The sequence below is a fragment of the Centroberyx affinis genome, unplaced genomic scaffold (genome assembly GCF_046629955.1).
Source record: "Centroberyx affinis isolate AG114_WGS23_722 - 3 ecotype Tasmania unplaced genomic scaffold, CSIRO-AGI_Caff_v1 ptg002930l_1, whole genome shotgun sequence".
NCBI classification, from domain to species: Eukaryota; Metazoa; Chordata; class Actinopteri; order Beryciformes; family Berycidae; genus Centroberyx; species Centroberyx affinis.
This window is the reverse complement of record NW_027281049.1, coordinates 128,864-150,077: the sequence shown is the minus strand read 5'-3', so window position 1 is coordinate 150,077 and position 21,214 is coordinate 128,864. Positions and strand designations below refer to the sequence as shown.

At 43.5% G+C, this 21,214-nt stretch overlaps 1 protein-coding gene across 2 annotated transcripts in view; it reads right to left on the bottom strand.

The window, feature by feature from the left end:
• The window catches only part of LOC139658597 (carbohydrate sulfotransferase 15-like), a 30,485-nt gene extending 9,583 nt beyond the window's left edge, over nt 1-20,902 (bottom strand). Inside the window, exons 1-3 of one of the 2 annotated variants that reach the window (XM_071536727.1) lie at nt 20,695-20,902; nt 3,180-3,779; nt 1,551-1,890 (exon numbers count right to left, since the gene is read on the bottom strand). In XM_071536727.1, the coding sequence (XP_071392828.1) occupies nt 1,551-1,890; nt 3,180-3,620 (781 nt within the window). In that variant the 5' untranslated portion in view covers nt 3,621-3,779; nt 20,695-20,902. Of the gene's footprint in view, nt 1-1,550; nt 1,891-3,179; nt 3,780-7,968; nt 7,987-20,694 lie in introns of those variants that run through there. The other variant, XM_071536728.1, reaches the window with a different exon arrangement.
• Between the last annotated feature and the right edge of the window lie 312 nt (nt 20,903-21,214).

Below are 21,214 nucleotides of genomic sequence, written 5' to 3'. Positions count from 1 at the left end.
TTTGGGGGTTTTATCTCTCAGTTTGTGAGTGAATGACAAATTACCGCCTGTTCAAACTCCATGAAAGCCAACTGTGTAAGTAAGGATATTGGCAGTGGGCTGCTGTACGCCTCTGAAAACTCTCATTTGAAACAAGCCAGTGATTTGCAGGAGGTAAAACTAAAGTCTCTACCAACTGAGCTCTAAGTGTTTTCTAAAGGAAGAAGGAAAAAAGCCATCTTGAAATATTCCCTTTAAAGTAAAATATGTGAAATATGCATTGGTCCCCTCATAAAATTAAACAATTTCATCTATTGAAATTAATTTGTGATTGCTCTGTTACTCTTTTATGAGACAGTATAAAATCCACGGTGTGTAAAGGGGAAGTAATCAAAAAGTTGTAAAGTCAAAGCCTGAACAAGGAGGCGACTGATGAACAAAGCATGTAGGGAGGAGATGCATCAGAGGGAACCGGTTCAACGTGAGCGCATACGCTGCACAAGTGCAATCTCCAAAACAGGAAACACTGCGCCCGCACGTGTGGCTTCAATGTGTATGAAGAGGCTTCAAACACTGGAGGAGTCATGTGTCCTTTTCAAGTGGCTTTTACCGCTGCAGCAAAACTATGTCACTGATGATGGTGAAATATAGTCAGGGTACATCCTTCTGCGTGCGTGCAATAGGCCCAGTTGAACCGTTAATGAGCGCCATCACCGCATGAGGCCAACTTTCCATGAATCAAAATGGGGAACTTGCGCTGCTAAGAGGCTAATGATGGCATAAAAGCACGCGGAGGGAAAACAAAACCGAGAAGATTAGCATTCAAAATTGACAACGGAGGCAGCTTTAAACATTGTAAATACCCTGCTAGAGCTGTAAATTTGGAGCTAACAACTCTCAGGTAGAAAATAAACACTTTCAGTTTATTCTCATGCACAGCACAAGATGGGTCCTGAATATTCAATTGTCAGTTAATTGCACTGGGAGATTGAACTGCATCAGAGATACTTATTCATGTCACATCCACAGCTAGCTTAAAGGTACCATTCCAGTCATTCCTATTTCCTATGCAAAAAAATTGTGTTGCGGTTACAATGTCATTACCCAATCCTGTTTTTTAATTAAAGCGGTGAGCCACTGGCAAAGTTGAGGTTCTGTTTTTGGTTTTGGTATAATTGGTTTAGAAAAATCTCAATATGACAGAGTATAAGCTTGACAATCAATACCCATCCAGACTTCCCTGCCCCAAAAAGCTATAGGAATGTATATAATCTATAGAAATCAGTAAACCGTTCACGGTCATCTTATCTTAATGATATATAATGATATGATTAGAGTAAGACCACAGGAGCTAAATTTAATGATACTGATGACATAGAGAGGCCTGCATTTGAAGCTGAGGATCACTTTCAAATTGCTGTCACTGAATGCTTGCTCTACCAATGTGACATACTGTAGATGGTCCCATTTCACACTTTTTTATGCTCTTGGGATCTCATTGTTGCATACTAACCTTCTACCATGGCAAATAAGTGAGTGTCTACAGTGAACAAATAGTTTTCCTAACTCACCAAACCTCTTGCGGGTCCACCAGTGTGGCTCCTTGAAAGTGGTGAACCTGACATCCGGGTGCAATCTCAGTCTGTCATACAGGTCCGTTGTGCCACACTTGGGCTGGCCAATGATATAGAAGTAAGGCAGGCACCGCATGCGGTACAATTTGCCATCGCGGTGAAACAAGTGTTCTCGGAACGTGTTCCTCAGGTACTCGAACACGGTCCGGAAGCGCCTGGAGTAGCGCGCGTACAAGTTTGTCCTGTAAGGGTCCGAAGTGATATTCCCAGTGTACTCCTCATACCAGCATGGGTTCTTGACACCAGGCAGGAATTTGCGGGGGATAACAGAAAACATCTGTAAAGTGAAAGAAACCAGGCTGTTTAAGGCTGCAAAAGCTGTTGAGTCACCTTAGTTTCCAGAGATATAAATAAAAACATTTCAGAGAAATTGCATGTAAAGCCGACTGTAAACCCTTGAGCCTATCCTTGCTTATGCTGCATGATGAAAGATAAATAGGTTCCAGTCATTTCTCAGATAAGCTACAGTGTCAGGAACAAGTTTGTTTAAACTAAGTTTTGATGCTCCATTGTGTATGGGACTCTGTTTTGTCAGGTGTAGGCAAACACCATCTGTATGGGATCTAACTGTGTGTTCACGACAAGTTTGTGCAGGAGGATTCGGTCTCGGAGATGCAAACATAACTTGGCTGTAGATGCACAGATACACACTTGCACATACACACACACACACACACACACACTCGGTCTGCCTGGAGGAGTGAGGCTGATTCATCTACAGGTCTGGAGGTGAGGCAACACATTCCTGACACATTCTTTTTCCGTAGCCCCCTCACATTTCAGACTGTTTTTAGCTGATCAAATACCACAAGGGCCAATGTTACACTATGACTCACTCACTGCCTATGAGACAGAGCTAGTTTAAGGACAATTAATGCCGGATCTATGTGGAGATGTGGTATTGATTGTCCCGCAGCCACATTCTCCTATTCATTAGCTTGTTCAATAAGAAATTAGGTGTGTTGCAAATAGCTCTGGCACAAGCCATTATCATTAGGATTAACAATTAATTGAACCGGGCTTTGAGGTGAGACGGGCACTGCGAGGAAGCCACAGGGCCAATCTGTGGCAAGACTGGGGGATGACTTTGAGCTTTAAATCCCTTATGGAACTCGGAGGCCAGACAAATTAGGTAGACACATATGCAATTATCTGGTGTAACATGAAGTGTTATACAAGGTTTTCAGCCCGGTTTTATCTCTTTATAAATGAAATTAGAAATTGCGACCAGTGGGGAATTTTATCATTGTGGTTGTATTGCACCTGGTGTGGACGACCTGTAGGCACGAATACTGATCTGAATCATCCTTTCACATCTCATTTAATTATGTTTCAACACAGATCTGAGATTGTCAATTAAAATGCAGATCAATATCATGCTGGAGCACGTTTGTATTATAATTCAATTCTAAAGATAACCTTTACAGTATGAAATACTCAGATATTCATTGCCCCAATTAGATCAAATTAAAAAGTCTGCTTTTTGAAATAATTTGCTACTACATCCTAAAACTCCTTTTAATAAATTATAGGGGAGATAAGACAGATGTATGTTTTTCTACTCACATGTGGCTCACTGTTCGCCAGTGCCTTGAGTTCTGGGAGCTGTCTGCTGTTGCGAAACTCCACCTTGGATGTGATGGTCTTCACCACCAGTTTGATATGGGCATAGTCCTTGGCGGAGGAGAGGTTGAAGGGAAATGGTCCTGGGCTGACCAGACCGCTGAAGTGGTAGGGGGACGGGGTGAGGAGGAGGCCCTTCTTGTCCCCCGTCAGAATGTACGAGGCCATGATGAGGAACATGACGGCCAGGCCGAACAGGAAGCTGTAGAGCTTGACCTTGCGGAAGCAGCTCAGGGTGCTCCAGCGCCTCGGCAGCTCCCGCTTCACCTCCAGCACCGCGAACAGGTTCATGGGCGTGTCGTCTACCTGCAGCAGCAGCGGCCTCTTCCGGTAGTCGTCCACCGAGGAGCCCAGCAGGCTGTATTTGTAGTCCATCTGCGTCATGTCAACGGCCCGCGGTCCCGAGTGTCAGCGGCTCAGACACAGGGAGGCGACGTGGACAAAGAGCCGGCGAGACAGGAGTCGGTGACAAGGAGGAATGGCCGAGGGCCGACGTCCATGATGGGTTCCTAAGAACAGCCCACCTCACCCGCTGACGTCTCCCTGATAAGAGGAAGAAGAAAATAATATGTAAAACCGCGTTCACCCTGAGCTGATGCCGTGCCTCCCAAAACCTCAGCAATACTTGCAATAATCCTTTGTTCCCTCCTACTGTTTTCTGTGTAGCGGTGGCTTTAGAGCTGTCAGCACCAAGAATGAATACATATGTTCTCTGAGTCACACTTATCATAGTTCGTAGAGGCGTCTAAGTCCCCAGAGGTTTAATTGATGCAATATTGTGGCAGAGACCGGGGCTGTGCTCACAATGTTAGTCACATCCTCTTCAAGTGCTGACTTGCATTTACGTATCTGCTCCACACAGGAACCAGGTCGCTACCCAGGCCAGACACTGAGACCACTGATTGAATTTCTATTCATTTCAGCTTCTCCGTACATTTTATATCTCAAGAGCGTGTCGCTCTTACAGTGTAAAGTCATATCTCGTAGTCGCAGGAAATCCTAATGACATTACGCCTGTGGCTTGACAAAATAAAGTAGATTCTGCTTTGTGAGAGTAATCAAATCAGTATATAGCTATGGGGAATACCACTTAAACCTTTGTGCTTTAGCAAATGTGCCAGCAATATAATGTCAGGCTCTACGCAGAAAAAATAAATTGATAGGAGAAACAAACGGAGAAAGCTGTCTGTTCTCAATAAATATAACTAGGATGAAATGCCAATGACTGATGACAAATTTATTAAGGCTATACATCTCGCGGAAATCCCACTAAACTGCATGGTTATTGCAATAAAAAATATATTGGCATATATAAAATACCTTGGAGCAATGCATACACTTCAACTGAAGAAAAGCCTTAAATCACAATGAGGAGGCAGTGAATGTTAAGATGGGGACATTAGTCAGTACTAAGAAAGATGATTAACATCAGTTCATCTTAACTAGTAAATGCTAACACACGTAAGAATGAACTTCCCGGAATATCTGAGCTAATTCTGACCAAAAATTTAGCAATAATCACATTTCTCTGGGCTAAATTTATTTGACACTTCCTCTCACACTTCCTGTTTTAATCTGTGATTGCGGCACAGCAACACTCCACCACGGTTCATCCTCCCCGCCGCCGTGCAGCAGAGTCACAATATGGAGGGAGTGATAAGGAAGAGGGATGCATTCAGCCCAGAAACTACGAGGCTGCATGTCAGTCTGCATCTCCTGGGGAGAGACAGGAATATAAGAGATACCCGGTCCGGACCGGAGAAGGGATTATATTATCAGAAAATGGTATTCCTCACTGTGAAGTCACATGGATCAACAGTCGCCCACAGATAAAAGGAGGGCCAGTGTCTAAAGGGTGAAAGAACCGGGTATCTTTAATGATAATGCTCCTACAGCGGCAATGTCTAGTTTATCCTTGAGGCTTTCTTTGTACCTGGAGCTTGGCCAACATCATGCCAGTGAATGCAATACAGCATAATGACAAAAAACCAACTGAGCCAAGGGTCTAGGACACTTTTTTCAGCGGATGAGTGGAACGCTCAGGAATAAGGCTGAAGCCTCTGGTAACGTGCACATGCACACGTGCACAGACGCAACACACAGCCGTGGGGGTTGTCACATGTTATACCTGCAACCTGGTCTCCCTCGCATAAGATAAGGGCGGCATATAGGGAGTGAGTCATCGCTCCTCCTCGCGACTGCTGATATTGTCCGCCCCCTCCGCCCCTCCATCGCCCCCCCCGCCACCCTCCCGTCCCTGTATTCTTGCAGCTTGAGGGAGAGCTGATAAGAGGACGGCTGGAGAGCGCCTGCCCAAGTAATGTCATTTACCTCCAGCTGGGCCCGCAGCCCCACCCCACAGCAACAGTCCCCAGTCTCTCTCTCCCGGTGACAGGCACCAGGATAATGAGCCCCATTCCGAAAAGACCGATTTCGCAACCCTCAAAAAGTTTGCCTGAATGAAACTTCAGTCGGTGAAAAAAGAGAGCAAAAGAATAAAGGGCTCACTGCAAGAACCTGCTGTGCTGAACTGAAACCACAGTCAGATATAATTATGTTTTCCCTTTTAGCCTGAAAATGAACCCATCTCTTGCAGCGGGATTATTATTATCACTTTCCACAAGAATCTGCTGGGTGAGAGTAATGGATTTTAAATTATGATAGCTAGTTAAATTAAAGTTTTCCCACACATCGCACATGCTGTATCCGTGTATGTCTCACAAAAAAGCCCACTGAAACAAGTAGAGTTCATGTACTTCCAATCATTTTTAGAGTGTGTATTGGTGTGGGGCCATTTTTAACAGTTTCTCAAAGCAAATGAAAGCTCCTAAGACACATCTTTCATACAGAAATGAAATTAAATACACAACAAACACAGGTTACCTCTCTGATGCTCTATTCCACTGCCGAGATGGGCGCTGCACTATGTAATCAAAGCCCTCAAAGTGGGCTGACATTTTCAGGATTGTACTTTGGTAACAAGCCCACTGCTCGTAATGCTAGTGATGAGCATGCACTCATCTGCAGTCGTCGTGCCATCAGCACTTATTGACTGTCTGTGTCCTTCATCAAGGCTGAAGTCAATGGGGTGCTTGTGCTCGAGGCTATTTAAGATTGAGGGAAGCAAGAAGAGGGCACTCGGATTAGAGATGGAGACACAGAGAGAAAGAGACAAAGAGAGAAAGATGGAGAGACAGAGAGGGAGAAAAACAAAGAGAGAGTGTGCGTGTCATGGACAAGAGAATGTCACTCTCAGGGGAATCCACATCTAAATCAATCAGTCAGGTAACTCTAGCAATGGGGGACAGGCAGCTTGACAGATTTGCTCTATTCATGAAGCAAATACGTTTCTGCTGTCCATCAAACATGATGAAATAGCTTAACTCTAACAGAAATATGGCTGGAGGGCAGCGGACAAGGAGGACGCAAGGTAGCATCGTCCGACTTTCCTCCTGACAAACCTTCAAACTAGGCAAAGAAATGTGGATATGAGCATATCCCTCACTGGAGATGGATATTCACCGTCATTTATCTCTGCACCTCCAGCATGAATAAGTGCCTCACAGCGCTGCCGGTAAGAGAAATGAAGCATCATTCACCTAGGGGAGTCTGATAAATTAGGACTGGAAGTCAAAAGGTTCCAAATCTGTCATCTGACTGGAGAGATCAAAAGCCTTAACCACACACACAACTCATAATGAAATCCATATGATTATTAATAACTTCAGAGATGCTAGCGTCAATGGTAATGGCATGCATGCTGTGCTGAGGCTTCCCTCCCTGGGTGGCGCAAATGGATTGCCACGGCCTTAATAACTCATTATAGCGAGACCTCTCCATGCTGTCTACCCTGTCATTCAGAGGCAGATCAGGGGAAGAGGCAATCAGGCAGATTTGTGTAAAGTCTGCCTTCCACTCCGCTCCTAGCTGTCCATCTTGCAGCTGGAAAAAGCAGCGCAAGAACCAATCCCAATCACTGGCAGCTAATTGCCGCTCCCTTGTGTACCTTTTCTTCACTTAACAGTTCTTTTCTTTATGTATGTCATTGTCAATGCAGACATCTTGTTATTTGTGTGGAAAATTGCAATGTCTTTTGCCAGTGTTAATGGATGGATTTTCTTTATTTTTACTTCATAAAAGCACACATCCAATCTATTGTCGTTAACTGCTATTTAGCCATCTGCCGTGGCAAAGCGTAATAAAAAAGCTGATCGTATTCCAGCATTTCACATATTTATAGTGTCTGAGAAAATGAAAATTTGCTATGGCTTTGGCATTCATTGTGAAGACAAAAATGGCCAAGTGGTGGCACAAACACAGGCACGCCATTAGGTGCAGGGTAAGAATATTGTCCTGTACATTGTCCATGAATTGCGTCACATTATGCAATGCACACCAAACGCTCTCTGACAATAGGAAATACTTCACAATTTCTTAATCACTCTTCAAACCGCAATGTTGAATGATCTTAGCACCTGGCTGGAGTAGCAGTCTGGGAAGTGCACACTGTCCTAGTTCCTTAGCACTCTGGCATTTCCAATGAAGAAAATTTATTGCATGAGCTGCTGATGGGACTTTTTGTTTTTATTCAAAGCAAAGCGCCAGCTCTCTAAGGCTGGAGAGAATACACTGCTGCTCTGTATCACAGATATTGTTAAAATATCTTCGTAATCCTTATAGACTTCCCTGTATTGTTGTCTTCGTCTGTAAGTGCTGGGGAAGATTAAAAGACCTTTTTTCTTTCGGCCATAACACTAACCCATTTACAGTGGGAATCCAAATTTCCTACTTGTTTTCTCTTTGAAAAATGCTGTTGAGAACTCTTGAAAAACACTCTCCAAGACAATTTGCCTCAGTATATGTGTCTGTCCTCAGAGGACCAGAGGAGGAGGCCTTCTCAAATGTCAGAGTATATTTTATTATTCAGTGCTGTTTACAGTGTGTGACAGCTTAAACTTCACTTATCTGCAGGCGCAACAGGCAGATTAGAGGTTGTGTTGGAGACTGAGACGTGCTGGAATGCTGTACGAGGTTTTGCCCGGTGCGAGTCGATAAGCTCAAGCAAACCTAATCCATATTACCATGAGCAGACAATGAAAACTGGTTTAGTCCTCAGAGACGCTTTGATTGCTGGACACCCAACTTACTATCTTGAGACGTCTGGATGATGAAGTAGCAGATCAAGATGTCGACTGACATAGAGAATAATCATACTACTGCTAGGCTTTTACTCTCCAGATATACAGTATGCATCGCAAACACTATAGACATTATGAGCCAATGTGCAGATTATGCAATACTGATAGATACGACAGACAATGCAATTCTGTTAACTAGTGATTATCCTCTAAACTTGGTGCGGGGCAGTGTGTGACTTCTGGAAAGAAAATTGCTGATTTATGGTACAGGTGTGTAAGCTGGTCAAACATGCAGTGAGCACTTTTCCCATAATAAAGCACATACAGTGTTGTACACTCCCTACATACAGAAAGCTGGAATTAGCCTGTGGACCCTGTGTTATCTGTGAGAGTGGTGAAAAATAACATAAGAGGATCCAAAGTGGAATGCAGATAAACAACAACAAACTGTTGCTGGTAGCTTGCCTTTGTCACCATAGAGCTGGAGAAAAGCGACATACCAAGCGACCTCTGCCATCTCCATTTGAGGTGTGGAGGAATATAAAAAATGAGCACTAAATGGTGGAGTGGAGTGAAATCCTGTGTGGAAGAGACCTCGGAGACCCTGAAAACAGAATAACACATTCTGTCCGCAGAGTCCTTCTGTGCAGCCGCCCGGGAGGACTCTCGACCTAGTCTCTATACTGCTGCAGACAGGTTGCTTTAAATCAGCCTCTGTCATACTGAACAAACATTTTGTCATTCAAAAACAAGCCTGTCTACATAGCATTATCAAGCCATTTCCCCTAAAGGACCACTTACTGATCCTGCAAAACAAACAAGCAAAAAAAAGAAGGCTAGAGTAAGCAGCTAATGACACTGTTCAGACAGTAAGCAGAATGTCTCTACTGCCTGCAGACTCATTTCCAGTTATGGCTTTCTCTCTACAGTAAAGGCTGATGAGTGGACTGAAATATCCAATACTGGCTGAAGGGATGTAAACTTGCGTTTCTGTTCTGCTCTGAGAATCCATCTGCTCATCCTCACTACCCTGACCTATTGACATTTCCAGGGAGGGGAAGTGGATTTTGGTTCAACTCCACCAAAAACACAGGAAGTACTGACCGGCGAGAGCGTGACAGAAGTAGTCAGAACGCGGAGCGGGGGGAGTCATCGCTGTGTCAGCTGGAGAAAAAATGCTTTTCCACTAGGCCACTCACAATAATTAAAGTTCAGCATGAGGCCACTGCAAGGGTGGTACAGCCGTGAGAGCGAGCCCGGCATGTGACACCGAACAAACCCGGCGATTGGCTGAACAAGGCTGGTGATAAATAGGCAGTGAAGACACTGACACTCCCCAGCACTGCTGCCTCTTCCAATTTAAGGGCTATCTTAAACTGCCAGGAGCATCTTAAAGGAACAAGAGCTTTCTCCACAAACTATAGTGCATCAAGCCATCTAATTAAAATGAAGGGAACCAAATGGAATAAGAATCATTGGTAGGAGTAAATATATCCTGAAGGGAGAACCAAAGAGTGCTACTGAGGCATGAAATGAATCCTTACAATAGCTTGAACGCACCAGATAAACATCCGGAAATGGGATTGCAGTGGGCTGTATCTTTACAATGTACCATAAAGCCCACTGATAATTGAGCAAGTAGGACCCCCATGACACGTCAAACATGTCACTTCCTACCTCAGCCTCCCTGGGGGGGGGGGGGGGGGTCTGTCACGACGCTGCGGCCAAATCCAATCATGTAAATCATACCCATGTAACACGAGCAAGACGGAGAAGATCAATATTCATTGTGGCTCGGAGCGGATTCATTCTTCATATTACCCAGGGAGAAGTCATCCATCACGCCCCCCGGATCACACACACTGTTGACTCAAAGATCAGAATCTAATCTCCAGGAAGTCAGACGGCGGCCCCCTGGAGATCAGGAGGAGCCCAACCTTGACCCGGCCGGGGAGCAGCCGGGGGAAATTATCTGCGCGGGCCTTGGACACGTTCACTCCAGTGGAGGGTGGCGGGACCGTGGCCTCTGCCCCGGATTCATAACTGCCTCTAGGCCGGGATCAAAGGCGGAGTCCCAGTTCAGCACTTTCCTCCATCCTATCTTTTATTCATTATCATATTTTGCTTGGCAGACTCCCTAAGCCAGGGCTTCATCTGAGGTGAATAAGTGCTTATGATGGTGTCATAAAAAAGTGCAGAAAAACAACAGCTACAATTTAAATTATTGATCGCGGTAATGGATGTTGCGAATTGCTTGGCGTGAACTGAACCGTACACAAGGTAAATACAATGTGGGCCAAATTGTGATTGAAAGTGATGGAATATTGTGACCGAATATTCAAACATAAGAAGAAAGGGGAAAGGTCATCTAATGTTACCCAAATCAGATCTGCCTTATCTGGGAGGGTAGCCTACTTCACATCTAATTATAGATGATGAAAATTTTATTTGGAGAGCTGCATCTTTAATACAATAAACAATCAAGGATTTCTGGAGTGAATGAGGAAGAGCTTCAAGTTTGAGGGGCATATGCAAAGCAGTGCTGTGTTCGCACAACAGCTTCCGATGAATAATTCATTAGGATGAACTTAGATGTGATGTGTCTGTAACTTATTATCTAACTTTAGAAAATTTATACCCCAATGAATTCAAATAATTCTGGAGTACATTTCCATATTTTTTCCCCTGCTAACAGATTTTTTTTTTTTATCTCTCTAACAGTGATCTTCCAGTCACTTTAATTCTGTTGTTCCATTTTTCCCTCCCATCTAATATTCTGTGTCAGTGGTCAGATGTTGTCTCTTGTTAATTCAAATTCTCTATTTATGTATTATGTAACTGTCTCGTTGACAATCCAGTGTGGGTTAAAAGCTAAGGGGCTAAAAGAGACATAGCAGAGACAGAGCTAATGAAGGCTGACAGAGGGACTTAATGCAAGTTGTGAAAGAAATTGAAATTGAACGCGTAAATGAACCACAATAAGTGACTATGAAGTGGGCAAAAGTGACATCCCGATTCATGGATGCTCAGCGCTGCGTGGGAGGATCGGGTCTTATTGGGATTTGTGAAATATGTGCCAATCAGTTTCTCTTCCCCCCGAGGTCCAACTCTTAACAGCGTCGGATCGCCAACAATGTGGGCGGCGACTGACAAGACGACCTGTAACATTTACATCAGGCGCCGTTTGTAAGTCTGCGACAGATCTGTTTTCCTAGAATAAAGATAAAAGGCATTCCATAAACGCTACAGCTATGTTTCCGAAGTGAAACAAGTCGAAATCCTGGGCCTGGGCTTTATGGTAAAAATAAGAATGAAACAAAGGCCGTGGAGTGATTTAATAAATAGTGAAGCAGATCGTCCCTCTACCTCATCTGACCTTTTCCTTACCACATCCACCTTGCCATTTGTTCAACACTCTCCCAACACCTGTTCCTACTCGTTTCCTTACACTCCTCATTGGACTTGACAAGCGTGCTCCCTAGACTTGGACCCAAGTTCAATCTACTGTTAATCTTCCACTTTGACAAGCGGCAGACAGACCTGGGGGAAAAGCAGTTGGTAATTAATCCAATGGGAATGTTTACAGTTTCCAGTGGAATGTCTCTGAACCCACGGTGCACCATAACTGGCTCCGGCCCAAACCGGCTCACACAAGATTTGAGGATAAACGGGAAAAGAGGGAAGGGAAGAAGAAAAGAAAGTAGAAAAAAAAAAAAAAAAGATTGAAAATGCTTTGGTTAAGTCTTGTTTGTTTTGTGTAGCAGTTGTTTTGAAAGCAAACTTTTTTTAGACTATACCGTCCAACACCAAATTCCAATTTCCACATTGACAGTACATTTCCATCTACGTGTTCCTGTCCGCTGACGCCCTCGCTATTTTTCTGACACATCTGTAAACACTACGCTATACTTTGGAGTCACAATGCATTTCATGTTGGTAAACCACTGCAGTTAAACCCTGAACTAAAATGTGCCTTCATGACACATCTGCACAGCATTCCCCTAGAATGAGACAACCATGAGAACCAAACAAGGAAAGAAAAGAAAACTCATAGATCAAAGAAGTCAACATGTCTAACAACTGGTTACAGCTTACTGTGCTGTACAGAACAAATAAACAGGGAACATCAAAACAAAAGCGAAACACAACAACATGCAACAAACATGTGTACAGACTGATTCTGGGAAAAAAATAAATAAATTATGTTGAATGAGCCTTGTTTGTAGTTTGATGACCATGCATTTTTGAGTTAATCAAATTGTTTTTGTTTGTAGAATTTTCTCAACCCACAGAGGAGCCTGTGATCCTTATAACATGAAAATCACCAAAACGGGAGTTACAAGGTTTTCACCAAACAGCGATGAAATTATACTCAGTGGTGTCTAACTGTTCAGCGAATCTAGCTAGGAGAATTCAATTAAATATAATTGAACTATTTTAAATCCTTTGTTCTTAAGTCCCAGCTGTACGCCTAATGAGCAAAGACATCACTGCTTGTCAACTCTATTATGATGTGATTACAAAAAAAAAAAAAAGTGATTGCAGCACTTTAACACGCATACAGTGAGCGCAAGGTAATGCTCTGGGTTAACGTACTGCTCATTTTGCAGAAAGTTTTAGAATGGTTGTGTGATGAATTTGTAATTTGGTGCGTAGGGGTGCTAATGATAGAGTCTTCCACTCTCCAAGCCCAGTCACAACAGGCCAAATGAGATGCTTGGGATGTGTCATGTCATGCCTGCACTTTACTGTCCTCACCAGACACATGTACTGTACAACCACAACCTTCGGCCGGCAGTTACCCGCCAGACGGGAGGAGGTGATGATAGCACTCGGAGAAACACTGCTGGAGCGCTCTGTAATAGGGAAAAGGTTAGTGGGACTGGTGCATGTGCAAATCATTGACGATTGGACGGCTAAGTAAGGAAAGCAAAGAGAAGCTCATTTGTTAAATCAAATGAGGCTTGAAAGAAACTTGCTTTGCAGTTGAGTGATTCCCCAGCTTTTTTTTTTGCTTTTTTTTTCAACTTCCATCAAATAAACTTGTTTACTTATCAGACTCTCACTCTAGAAATGACTAGAGCTGGAGGAAAAATTGAGTATCTCCCAAAAAACAAACCATGATCTCTCTCAAATCCCCCAGCTCCAGCCGTTCCAGGAGTAGCTCGGCGCAATCACAGAAATTCAGCTTTTCTCCGCAGACAAAACTTGGATGCTGCTGAAGCCCAAGCGGCACCATCTCCACTCACTGAATTGAGGAAAGTCAGCCAAAGGCCTAGTTATTAAAGAGTACGCCTTTTCCATCTGTGACTATGTGTTATGGTGAAGAAAAGCACTACAGGCTGTGATGTTTTCAGAGGGGGTTCCTGTTACATCTCTAATTCTCTGCTTTCTGAGGTTCTCCGGGAGACACAGTAGTCCTGTGGAGCTGCATGTAGCCTCTAGTTAGAAGTCAGCGCTCCGTCTCTAGTACGGAGCAAGCCTCCTGCCAGATAGGGGATATGCACTCGAATTGAAGAGTGCCGGCCTATGACTGCCAAGAAAACGTGTGAATTAACGAAATGTATTACCAAGTCGGTTGGCTTTACTGCACCGCGAGCCCGGTGCGAACAGATTTCGGGGGATTCAACTGTAGGGCATCCCGGAGGACGCATAACAATAACTTGGCCTGTGGATTTTCAACTTATAAGAAGCTGTACTTTATCCTTTCCGTACTACATTACACTTGTGACCTGACAATAATGAAAGCCTGAACAAATTCTTCAGGCTTAACAGAATGGCAGGTTAATTCTCAAAGTTAAGGGTGAGCATTAAGGGGTCTCTCTTTAATACGGAGGATTAATTACAATGGTATCTTAGTTTTTGGCATCTCATTTAAGGCTGCCAATATGTTCCACCTCTCTCACAGAAGGATCACTTACACTGTAATTTGAGTGCGTAGTTGAGCATAAATCACAATAACACATACGTCCTATTCAGTATGCTCTGGAGGTAGATTGTAGCAAAGGCAATTTAATCACAACTGTATCTGCTTGGCCAAGTCGTGACAAATGGAGGGAGGGAGAGAGATGTTATGACTACAACAGCACATCCATCTTGCAAAGAGTAAAATCCACAGTGTAGGCTACTGCCCTTCACTGGTCCGCCAAGGTTCATACTGGCAACGGCTGGCTGCACAGATATAAAATTCCAGACCCAAATTAACTTGGCAGGGATAATCCCACAAAATGATAGCCGCAGTAATGAAAATAACATTTGTACAAATTCCTTCGCACTCTCAAAGTGACCTGGGCCAGTTTGGAGTGTTTCTCCAAACTGCCAAAAAGCCAGAAAAATGTAAACAGCCCTGCAGGGGAGTCTGACACTTCAACTGGACATTTCAAGTCTGTCTGGTAAACGGAACTCAATGTTGACCTTTGACCCCAGACAGACGTACGGTACGGCTGGTTGGCAAGTGCACACCAGACTTTTGTTTACCAGTCTGAGCTATGAAAGAATACCATGTAGAGACATCGCCTCGTATTTGGGTTAAATACTCCCTGGGTCACTGATTGTGCTTATTGGCGCGATCACGACTTAAACCACACGTTCAATTACATTACACGGAAGACAGAGTAAATAGAAATTGCACTTGTCTGCGGCTCAGAGATGAGACAGACCCTTTCACAGCTGCGTGAAAGGATCAAGAGCAATCTCAATGGTTTGTAGGTCATTCAGAAAAAACAGTGAAGTGAAAAATGACTGCGATATTGAAAGCTTTCGCAGTTGCTCGTTTAAAAGGAGTAGCCGGAGGTAATTGGAAAACGAACACATCTCTCCCCGGTGCTGTACATTGCTGGGGTCCCCACAGGTCTGTGTTGAGGCCCATTAGAGTGACATCTGGAAGACAGATACTTCTGCCGGGAGTACCACACACCCACTAATACTGGGTCTTTCTGCTAACCTAAGGGATTCCATGGCACTACATGAAAGTGTCCATGACCCAGTGGCTAAGTAAATATAGATTTTTAAAAATCATGTTAGTAAAAAAAAAGAAGCATATTTACAGATAAACAACATACAACAGCCAGGGCCTAAAAATACTCATTCCTACTTTTAGTTTAGTGTCATATACTGTAGGTAGAAACTATACAGCATAGCGCAATGTTGTCAATGTTCATAGTGAAGAGCACACTATGAGTCAAGAGCTTTTGACTACCAATGCTGCCCACTGAGATACTTGTCCATTAGGGATATTAAATAGGAAAGCCACAACTTTTTCACCAGAAGTAATGTTATCCACCATGTCATACAGTGGCATAAATCAAACTACTAGCTGCAAGAGGGTGCTCTCATTTGCCAGATCCCATCTATATGGTGCAACTCAGTACAGATGGTGAGGAAAATAAAAGGCAGTTTATTTTCTCATGCGTCATTAATACAAGCAATGACCCACAACTTGGCAGTGGCGTGCAGCAACTCCGGGTTGCCAGAATCACCTTCTTACTCAGCACTTCCACCTCAAAGTCCCGGCACGATTGGCCACCTTACACATATTGTCTCATGTTCTAATACACAAATAGGTCCTGTAAACATCATGTATGGATGACTTACACCTCCGGTACTGTGTGTAAAGACAGAGCCGTTAATAAAATGGCTCTTAAACATATGACATATGACAAGATTGACTAGAACTGGAAGGAGAATAAAGACTGCAAGGATGCTGTCACGCTTCCCCTTGTTTACTAGAGCCAATAACGTTGGAGAAAAGACTTCCATTCAAGTCATTCACAAGATAAAGCAGATTAATGTCTGTCAGCATGTTAGCTTAATCACTGGAAGCTCATCAATCATGCTGACAAATAGCCTTGGACTGCCGCTTCAGACAGACAGCATCTTCTTGAGTCGTTGCTCCTCCACATTCACATAAATTCTGCCCGGTGATCCACTGCTCTCATCAGGAATACATAACACAGCTTCATTGGAGGACCCATCCATCACCAGGCTCTCACATGCACAATTATTTTGCTTGCAGTCAAAGTCCAACTCCTACACTTCAATGCAGCCGGATACCATCTCCACCGCTGATCATTTACTCTGAAGCTGGAGCCTGCTGTCACATAGATGGCAGCGCACAAAGCAGCTCCCAGAAACAGCAGTCTATGAAACATTTATGCAACAAAGGGTTTGCCGGTGACAGGCTTGATGCTTAAGACGGCATGTTAAAAGCTGACATGTTTTGATAGGCTGCTGAATGGCCATTACTTTTGAATAGAGATACAAAATAAAACAGCATCTGACAGTCAGCATCTCTGTCTTGTTTGTGTTGATGCAAGCACCATCTGCATTCCAATGAGATACTGTGTCTCCAGTGCAGGATGTACAGTATTTAATTTGTTAAACCACTAATAACAACTTATCTCTAGGCATTGGCATTCTGAAATATCAAACTGAGGGAGGTCAAATTTCAAAATAACACCCTGGGATAGGCTGAGACCAAGACCAAATCACTTGGAGAGCGAGCCTGCAATACAAAAGATGCTTCATCCAGTCAAGCATATATAATTATAATAGAAAGTCAGTTTAGTTTTGGAACCAAATTTATGACCATAACAAGTTGCATAAAAGCAAGGGGTTACAAGTGGCACAATTATAACATTTTCAGAGAGGTTGTAAACCAATTTCACAAAAACTGTGTGGGCTTAAGATGCAGTAGTAATCCAGTGATGAGGATGACATCATTCTTGAAAGACAGTGAGCTGACACTGTTACGTGTCGATGTTGCCTGCGTCCATATGGGTGGAGGAGCTGATGGTCTGTGCGCCCTGTGCCCTCGAGGAGCCTGTCAAGCTGCACACAGCAGTCCCTGATGCACACTGGAGGCTAAGCTTCCCGGAGCACTAACTGGCTTGTTAAAATAAAAGACCCCTGGAAAAAAGAGGTCAAATGCTTCATTTGAGAAACACAGAGTGGCTCTTCAGGCTTTCATACTGAAAAGGGACATGCATCCCAAAGAAACAACAAAGGTGTCTGAGGTCAGAGCAGGGCCAGGACGTGAGAGTCTTCGGGGAATAAAGGGAATCCAGTATTTCTAAAGAACTGGTCAGAGATATTGTAATGAGAGGAGACCCGGTTGGCAGCCAAGTGCACCATTCTTACCCCTGGCCTGTCTGGTTCAAAATGTCCCAGGTCAGCCTCTGTTCCCTGGAAAGCCAAATTAGGGGACATGCAGCTGTGGAATTTGGCAGAAGGTTTCAGGATAATGGGGTGCAACACAATGTGTAGCCTATTTGTGGTTCTGATTTCCAGTAAATTTGGATGAACCATAGCATAGCCAGGGCGCTAACAAAATCTGAATCTATTTTCAAATAATAGACCCATTTCTCCAGAATTATAGAATAATGGCAGTTATGCACCATTTTCTTTAGAAAATTAAACCATGAGAATAAACAGTTTGCCACTATGTTAAATCTATGTGAGACTAAATGGAGGATGGCAGAACAATCCACTTGAAAGTCTTCATTGGACCCCAAGTGTCGTGGCTAATAAAGGACGCTCCATTGCACAAAATTCGCTATGTATGCTTTACAAATTACACAAAGACAATCCCCTCACAACATGGGAACGAGACGGTCAAATAAAACCAGCTAATTCCCAGATGAAATTAGACTTCACACAGAGCCCTGCTTACACAAAAACAACAGCTTTGAAGAAACACTCGTTTCATCATCTGAACTCCCACTAATCCAGTCTGTGGTTCTGCATTTGTTGAGGATACATGTAATGGGTGTCAAGGTCTAATGACCAAAGGCCATGCATCTAAAAAGGCCAACAGCACTGTGCATGTAGGGATGTGTGCTGTCACATTCTTCCCCAGTTTTCATTATGAAGTGGCCTTAAAAAGGCTGTTTAAATTGAATTCCCTTCCCTGGAGAAATCTCCAACAAAGATTTCAATAACAAAGGCATTCCCTCTCTGTCTGTATTGCCATAATTAAGGGTCTATTGTTTGATCCATTACGGAGAAGAGCATTATCACTGGAATCTTTAATGAAAACCAGCACTGATAGAAAAGTCATTCCCAATGCTGCACTGCCTACTACATTTACATGGAATACAAGTCCAGCTGAAAAACACTGACATCTTGCTTTTTCATAATTGATAAAGAGTCATAACTTATAAATGGCATTCATTCATAGTTCTGTCTTTTCTGAATGGCTAAGTATTTTTTTCTGTGTTGCAGACAATTACAAAGCACTGCTTCATATGCAGATGCTGGATAATGTGTGGCAGGCACTGAGTGTGATTCATTGTTTATTTACTTTAAGGTCTTTTAAATGAGCACTTCATCAACACTCTACAAAGACTAAAGCGATGCTGCATTTAAATCAAGAACGATAAGCCAGAAATATAGTTTAACTTATCTCGAGCAACGTAATTTATCAAAGTGCTCAACTCGCTTCATGGAGTTTTGTGGTGGGAGAGATGAAATAAGCTATAACAAAATAGAGTGCCTGCTGGAAGACACGCACACTACACCCATTCGTGGCATTTAAATCATTCTAATCATGCATCCCACTCACTGTATAATAATATATTGCACAGAGAGAAAGAATCCCCACCATAGTTATGACGCCCACATCTTTCCTCCCGACACAGACTCCATGTTAACTAGTAAGCAAACAGCTAGATACTCTGACATGGCACACAGAGTGTACCGCGTGTCTAGCCATGTCATATAAACATTCTGCCTGCATCACGATGAAATATGGGCCTTAAATCTGTCAGTTCCCTCCATCAGAACAAGTCTGCTATACAGTGTATTTTCCCACAAACTCATCAGGGGCAGCATTTTCAGCGTTTACCTGCTTTAGCTGAGATTAAAGCAACTACTTTGTCTGAAATACCCTTATGCCTAAGGTGCTGGCAAGCAACAGTATGGTTAACTGAAAGCTCAAGTTATTAAAACCCCCTATTAGTCTGCCTGAAAGTAAGGCAAATGGAAGATGGAACAATAGCTATTACTGTAAGAGATGTGATGTCTCAACCGTCAACCAAAACTTATCACCCCTCTCACTTCCCTAATCACTACAAAACCACGCAGTAGCAACCTTATCTCTTAGAGATGCATTTTAAACGCCACACACTGACACTGACACTGATTTCTAATCTGTGATAAGTGCGGGACTCCATTAAGACCGTTATCGCGTGAACTCCGGCTAATTAACAGGTGATGAGACAGCCAGGTCAGCGATGGCCCTCAGGAGCAGGAGCCAACTGATCTCCATAACACAAAATGATCTGCAAAGAGAACTATAAGGTGTGTGTGCGTGCGTGTGCATGCGTCCCTGTGCGCGTGCACCAACCTAAGTCTATGGGCCACCTCCCAAAAAAACCCCACTGTATCAATAAAGGGCTCTCTTTCAGGGAATCTAATACAAGGGCACGGTAAAAATGAAACGCAGTAGAATAATGCTCTATATTGGGCGCAAAGCGAGCCGTTCTGCCTGTATTAGCAGTCAGTCCCTGACTGCCTTGAAGCAATCTATGGTCTATTTGGTGTCTCAGGTAGGACAAAGAGGGGAGAGGACCACTCCGTCCCTCCTGAGCCCCTGCCTGGCTCCCATTGGTCAGCTTTTGTTTTGAAGAAATCCTTTTGTTTTGGGTCTCGGGCTTTAGAACCCACGCACGCCCTGAACTGAAGCCAAATATTCACGCACAATGACAGAGAAAATGTGACAAAAAAATCTTACTGTAGATTTGTATTCTGTGTCGGAGTAAAAGCCAATAAGCAAAACACCCGTTAGAATTGGTGGCAACGTGAGTGGGTGAAGATATTCCCGGTAATAATGATGATATTTCAATTTCCCCCCAACATGTTTCGCGGTCGGCGAGTGTACACGGCGAACTGTTAACTCCCGCAGCAGCTTTTTCTACCACTTTAATCCGAGGAAAACTGACTCAACTCTTGAGTTACATTAGAATACATAGTAACCCATTCATTCTCTACGGGCAGCGGGTGCCTCTCCCCTGAAAGGAGCCCGTTATATTGGCTGTGTCTCCGGTTTTATACAGGATACACACAGTAAAAATCACTCAAACTTTGCAATTTCTGCTCCAAGTACTATCTTAAATGTTACAGAAAAACAAAACACGTCGCGGTCATAGAGGCTATGCAACACTGATTTTTAAAACGAGGGTATGAACTTAAAATGAACTGACGGAAACAATTAGAAATGGAAGTAGAGTTTTCGGTTTTACTCAACAGTAAAAAGGGAAATGAAAGCATTCAAACTGCAAAAGGCTAAATAACATGCAAAATAATCTTGTGGCATAGCCTACCATGAGTTTCTTCTTGAAGTCGGCAGCTCTACACGACCACCCGTATCAAACAACTTCTGATTGCCGGCACGTATATTTCCATATCGTTTGCCAGTGACGGGATAAACGGCATTTGTGAGTCCTAATTATTTTTTCTTCTGTTGGCGGTACATGTGCACAAGTTAGACTCTGTGTTGTGACAGCTTCTCTCTCTCTCTCTCCCCCCCTCTCTCTCTCTCTCTCTCGCTCTCTCTCTCAAGCTCCCCGAGTATAGTATGAAGGCTGTGAATCAGCGCTCTCTCTCTCTCTCTCTCTCTCTCTCTCTCTCTCTCTCTCGCTCTCGCTCTCTCTCTCTGTTGTAGATGGGTAAGGGGGTTGAAGTGGGGTGGGGGGGGAGTTGGGGGAGGGGGTAGGGGCCATCGTCCCTTACGAAATAGAATATTTGAAGGATAGCTACTATATAACTATCACAGGAAAATATATATGTCCCTATAGGAATATCATTGGAATATTATAGTGATACCATAAAAGATAAAAATAC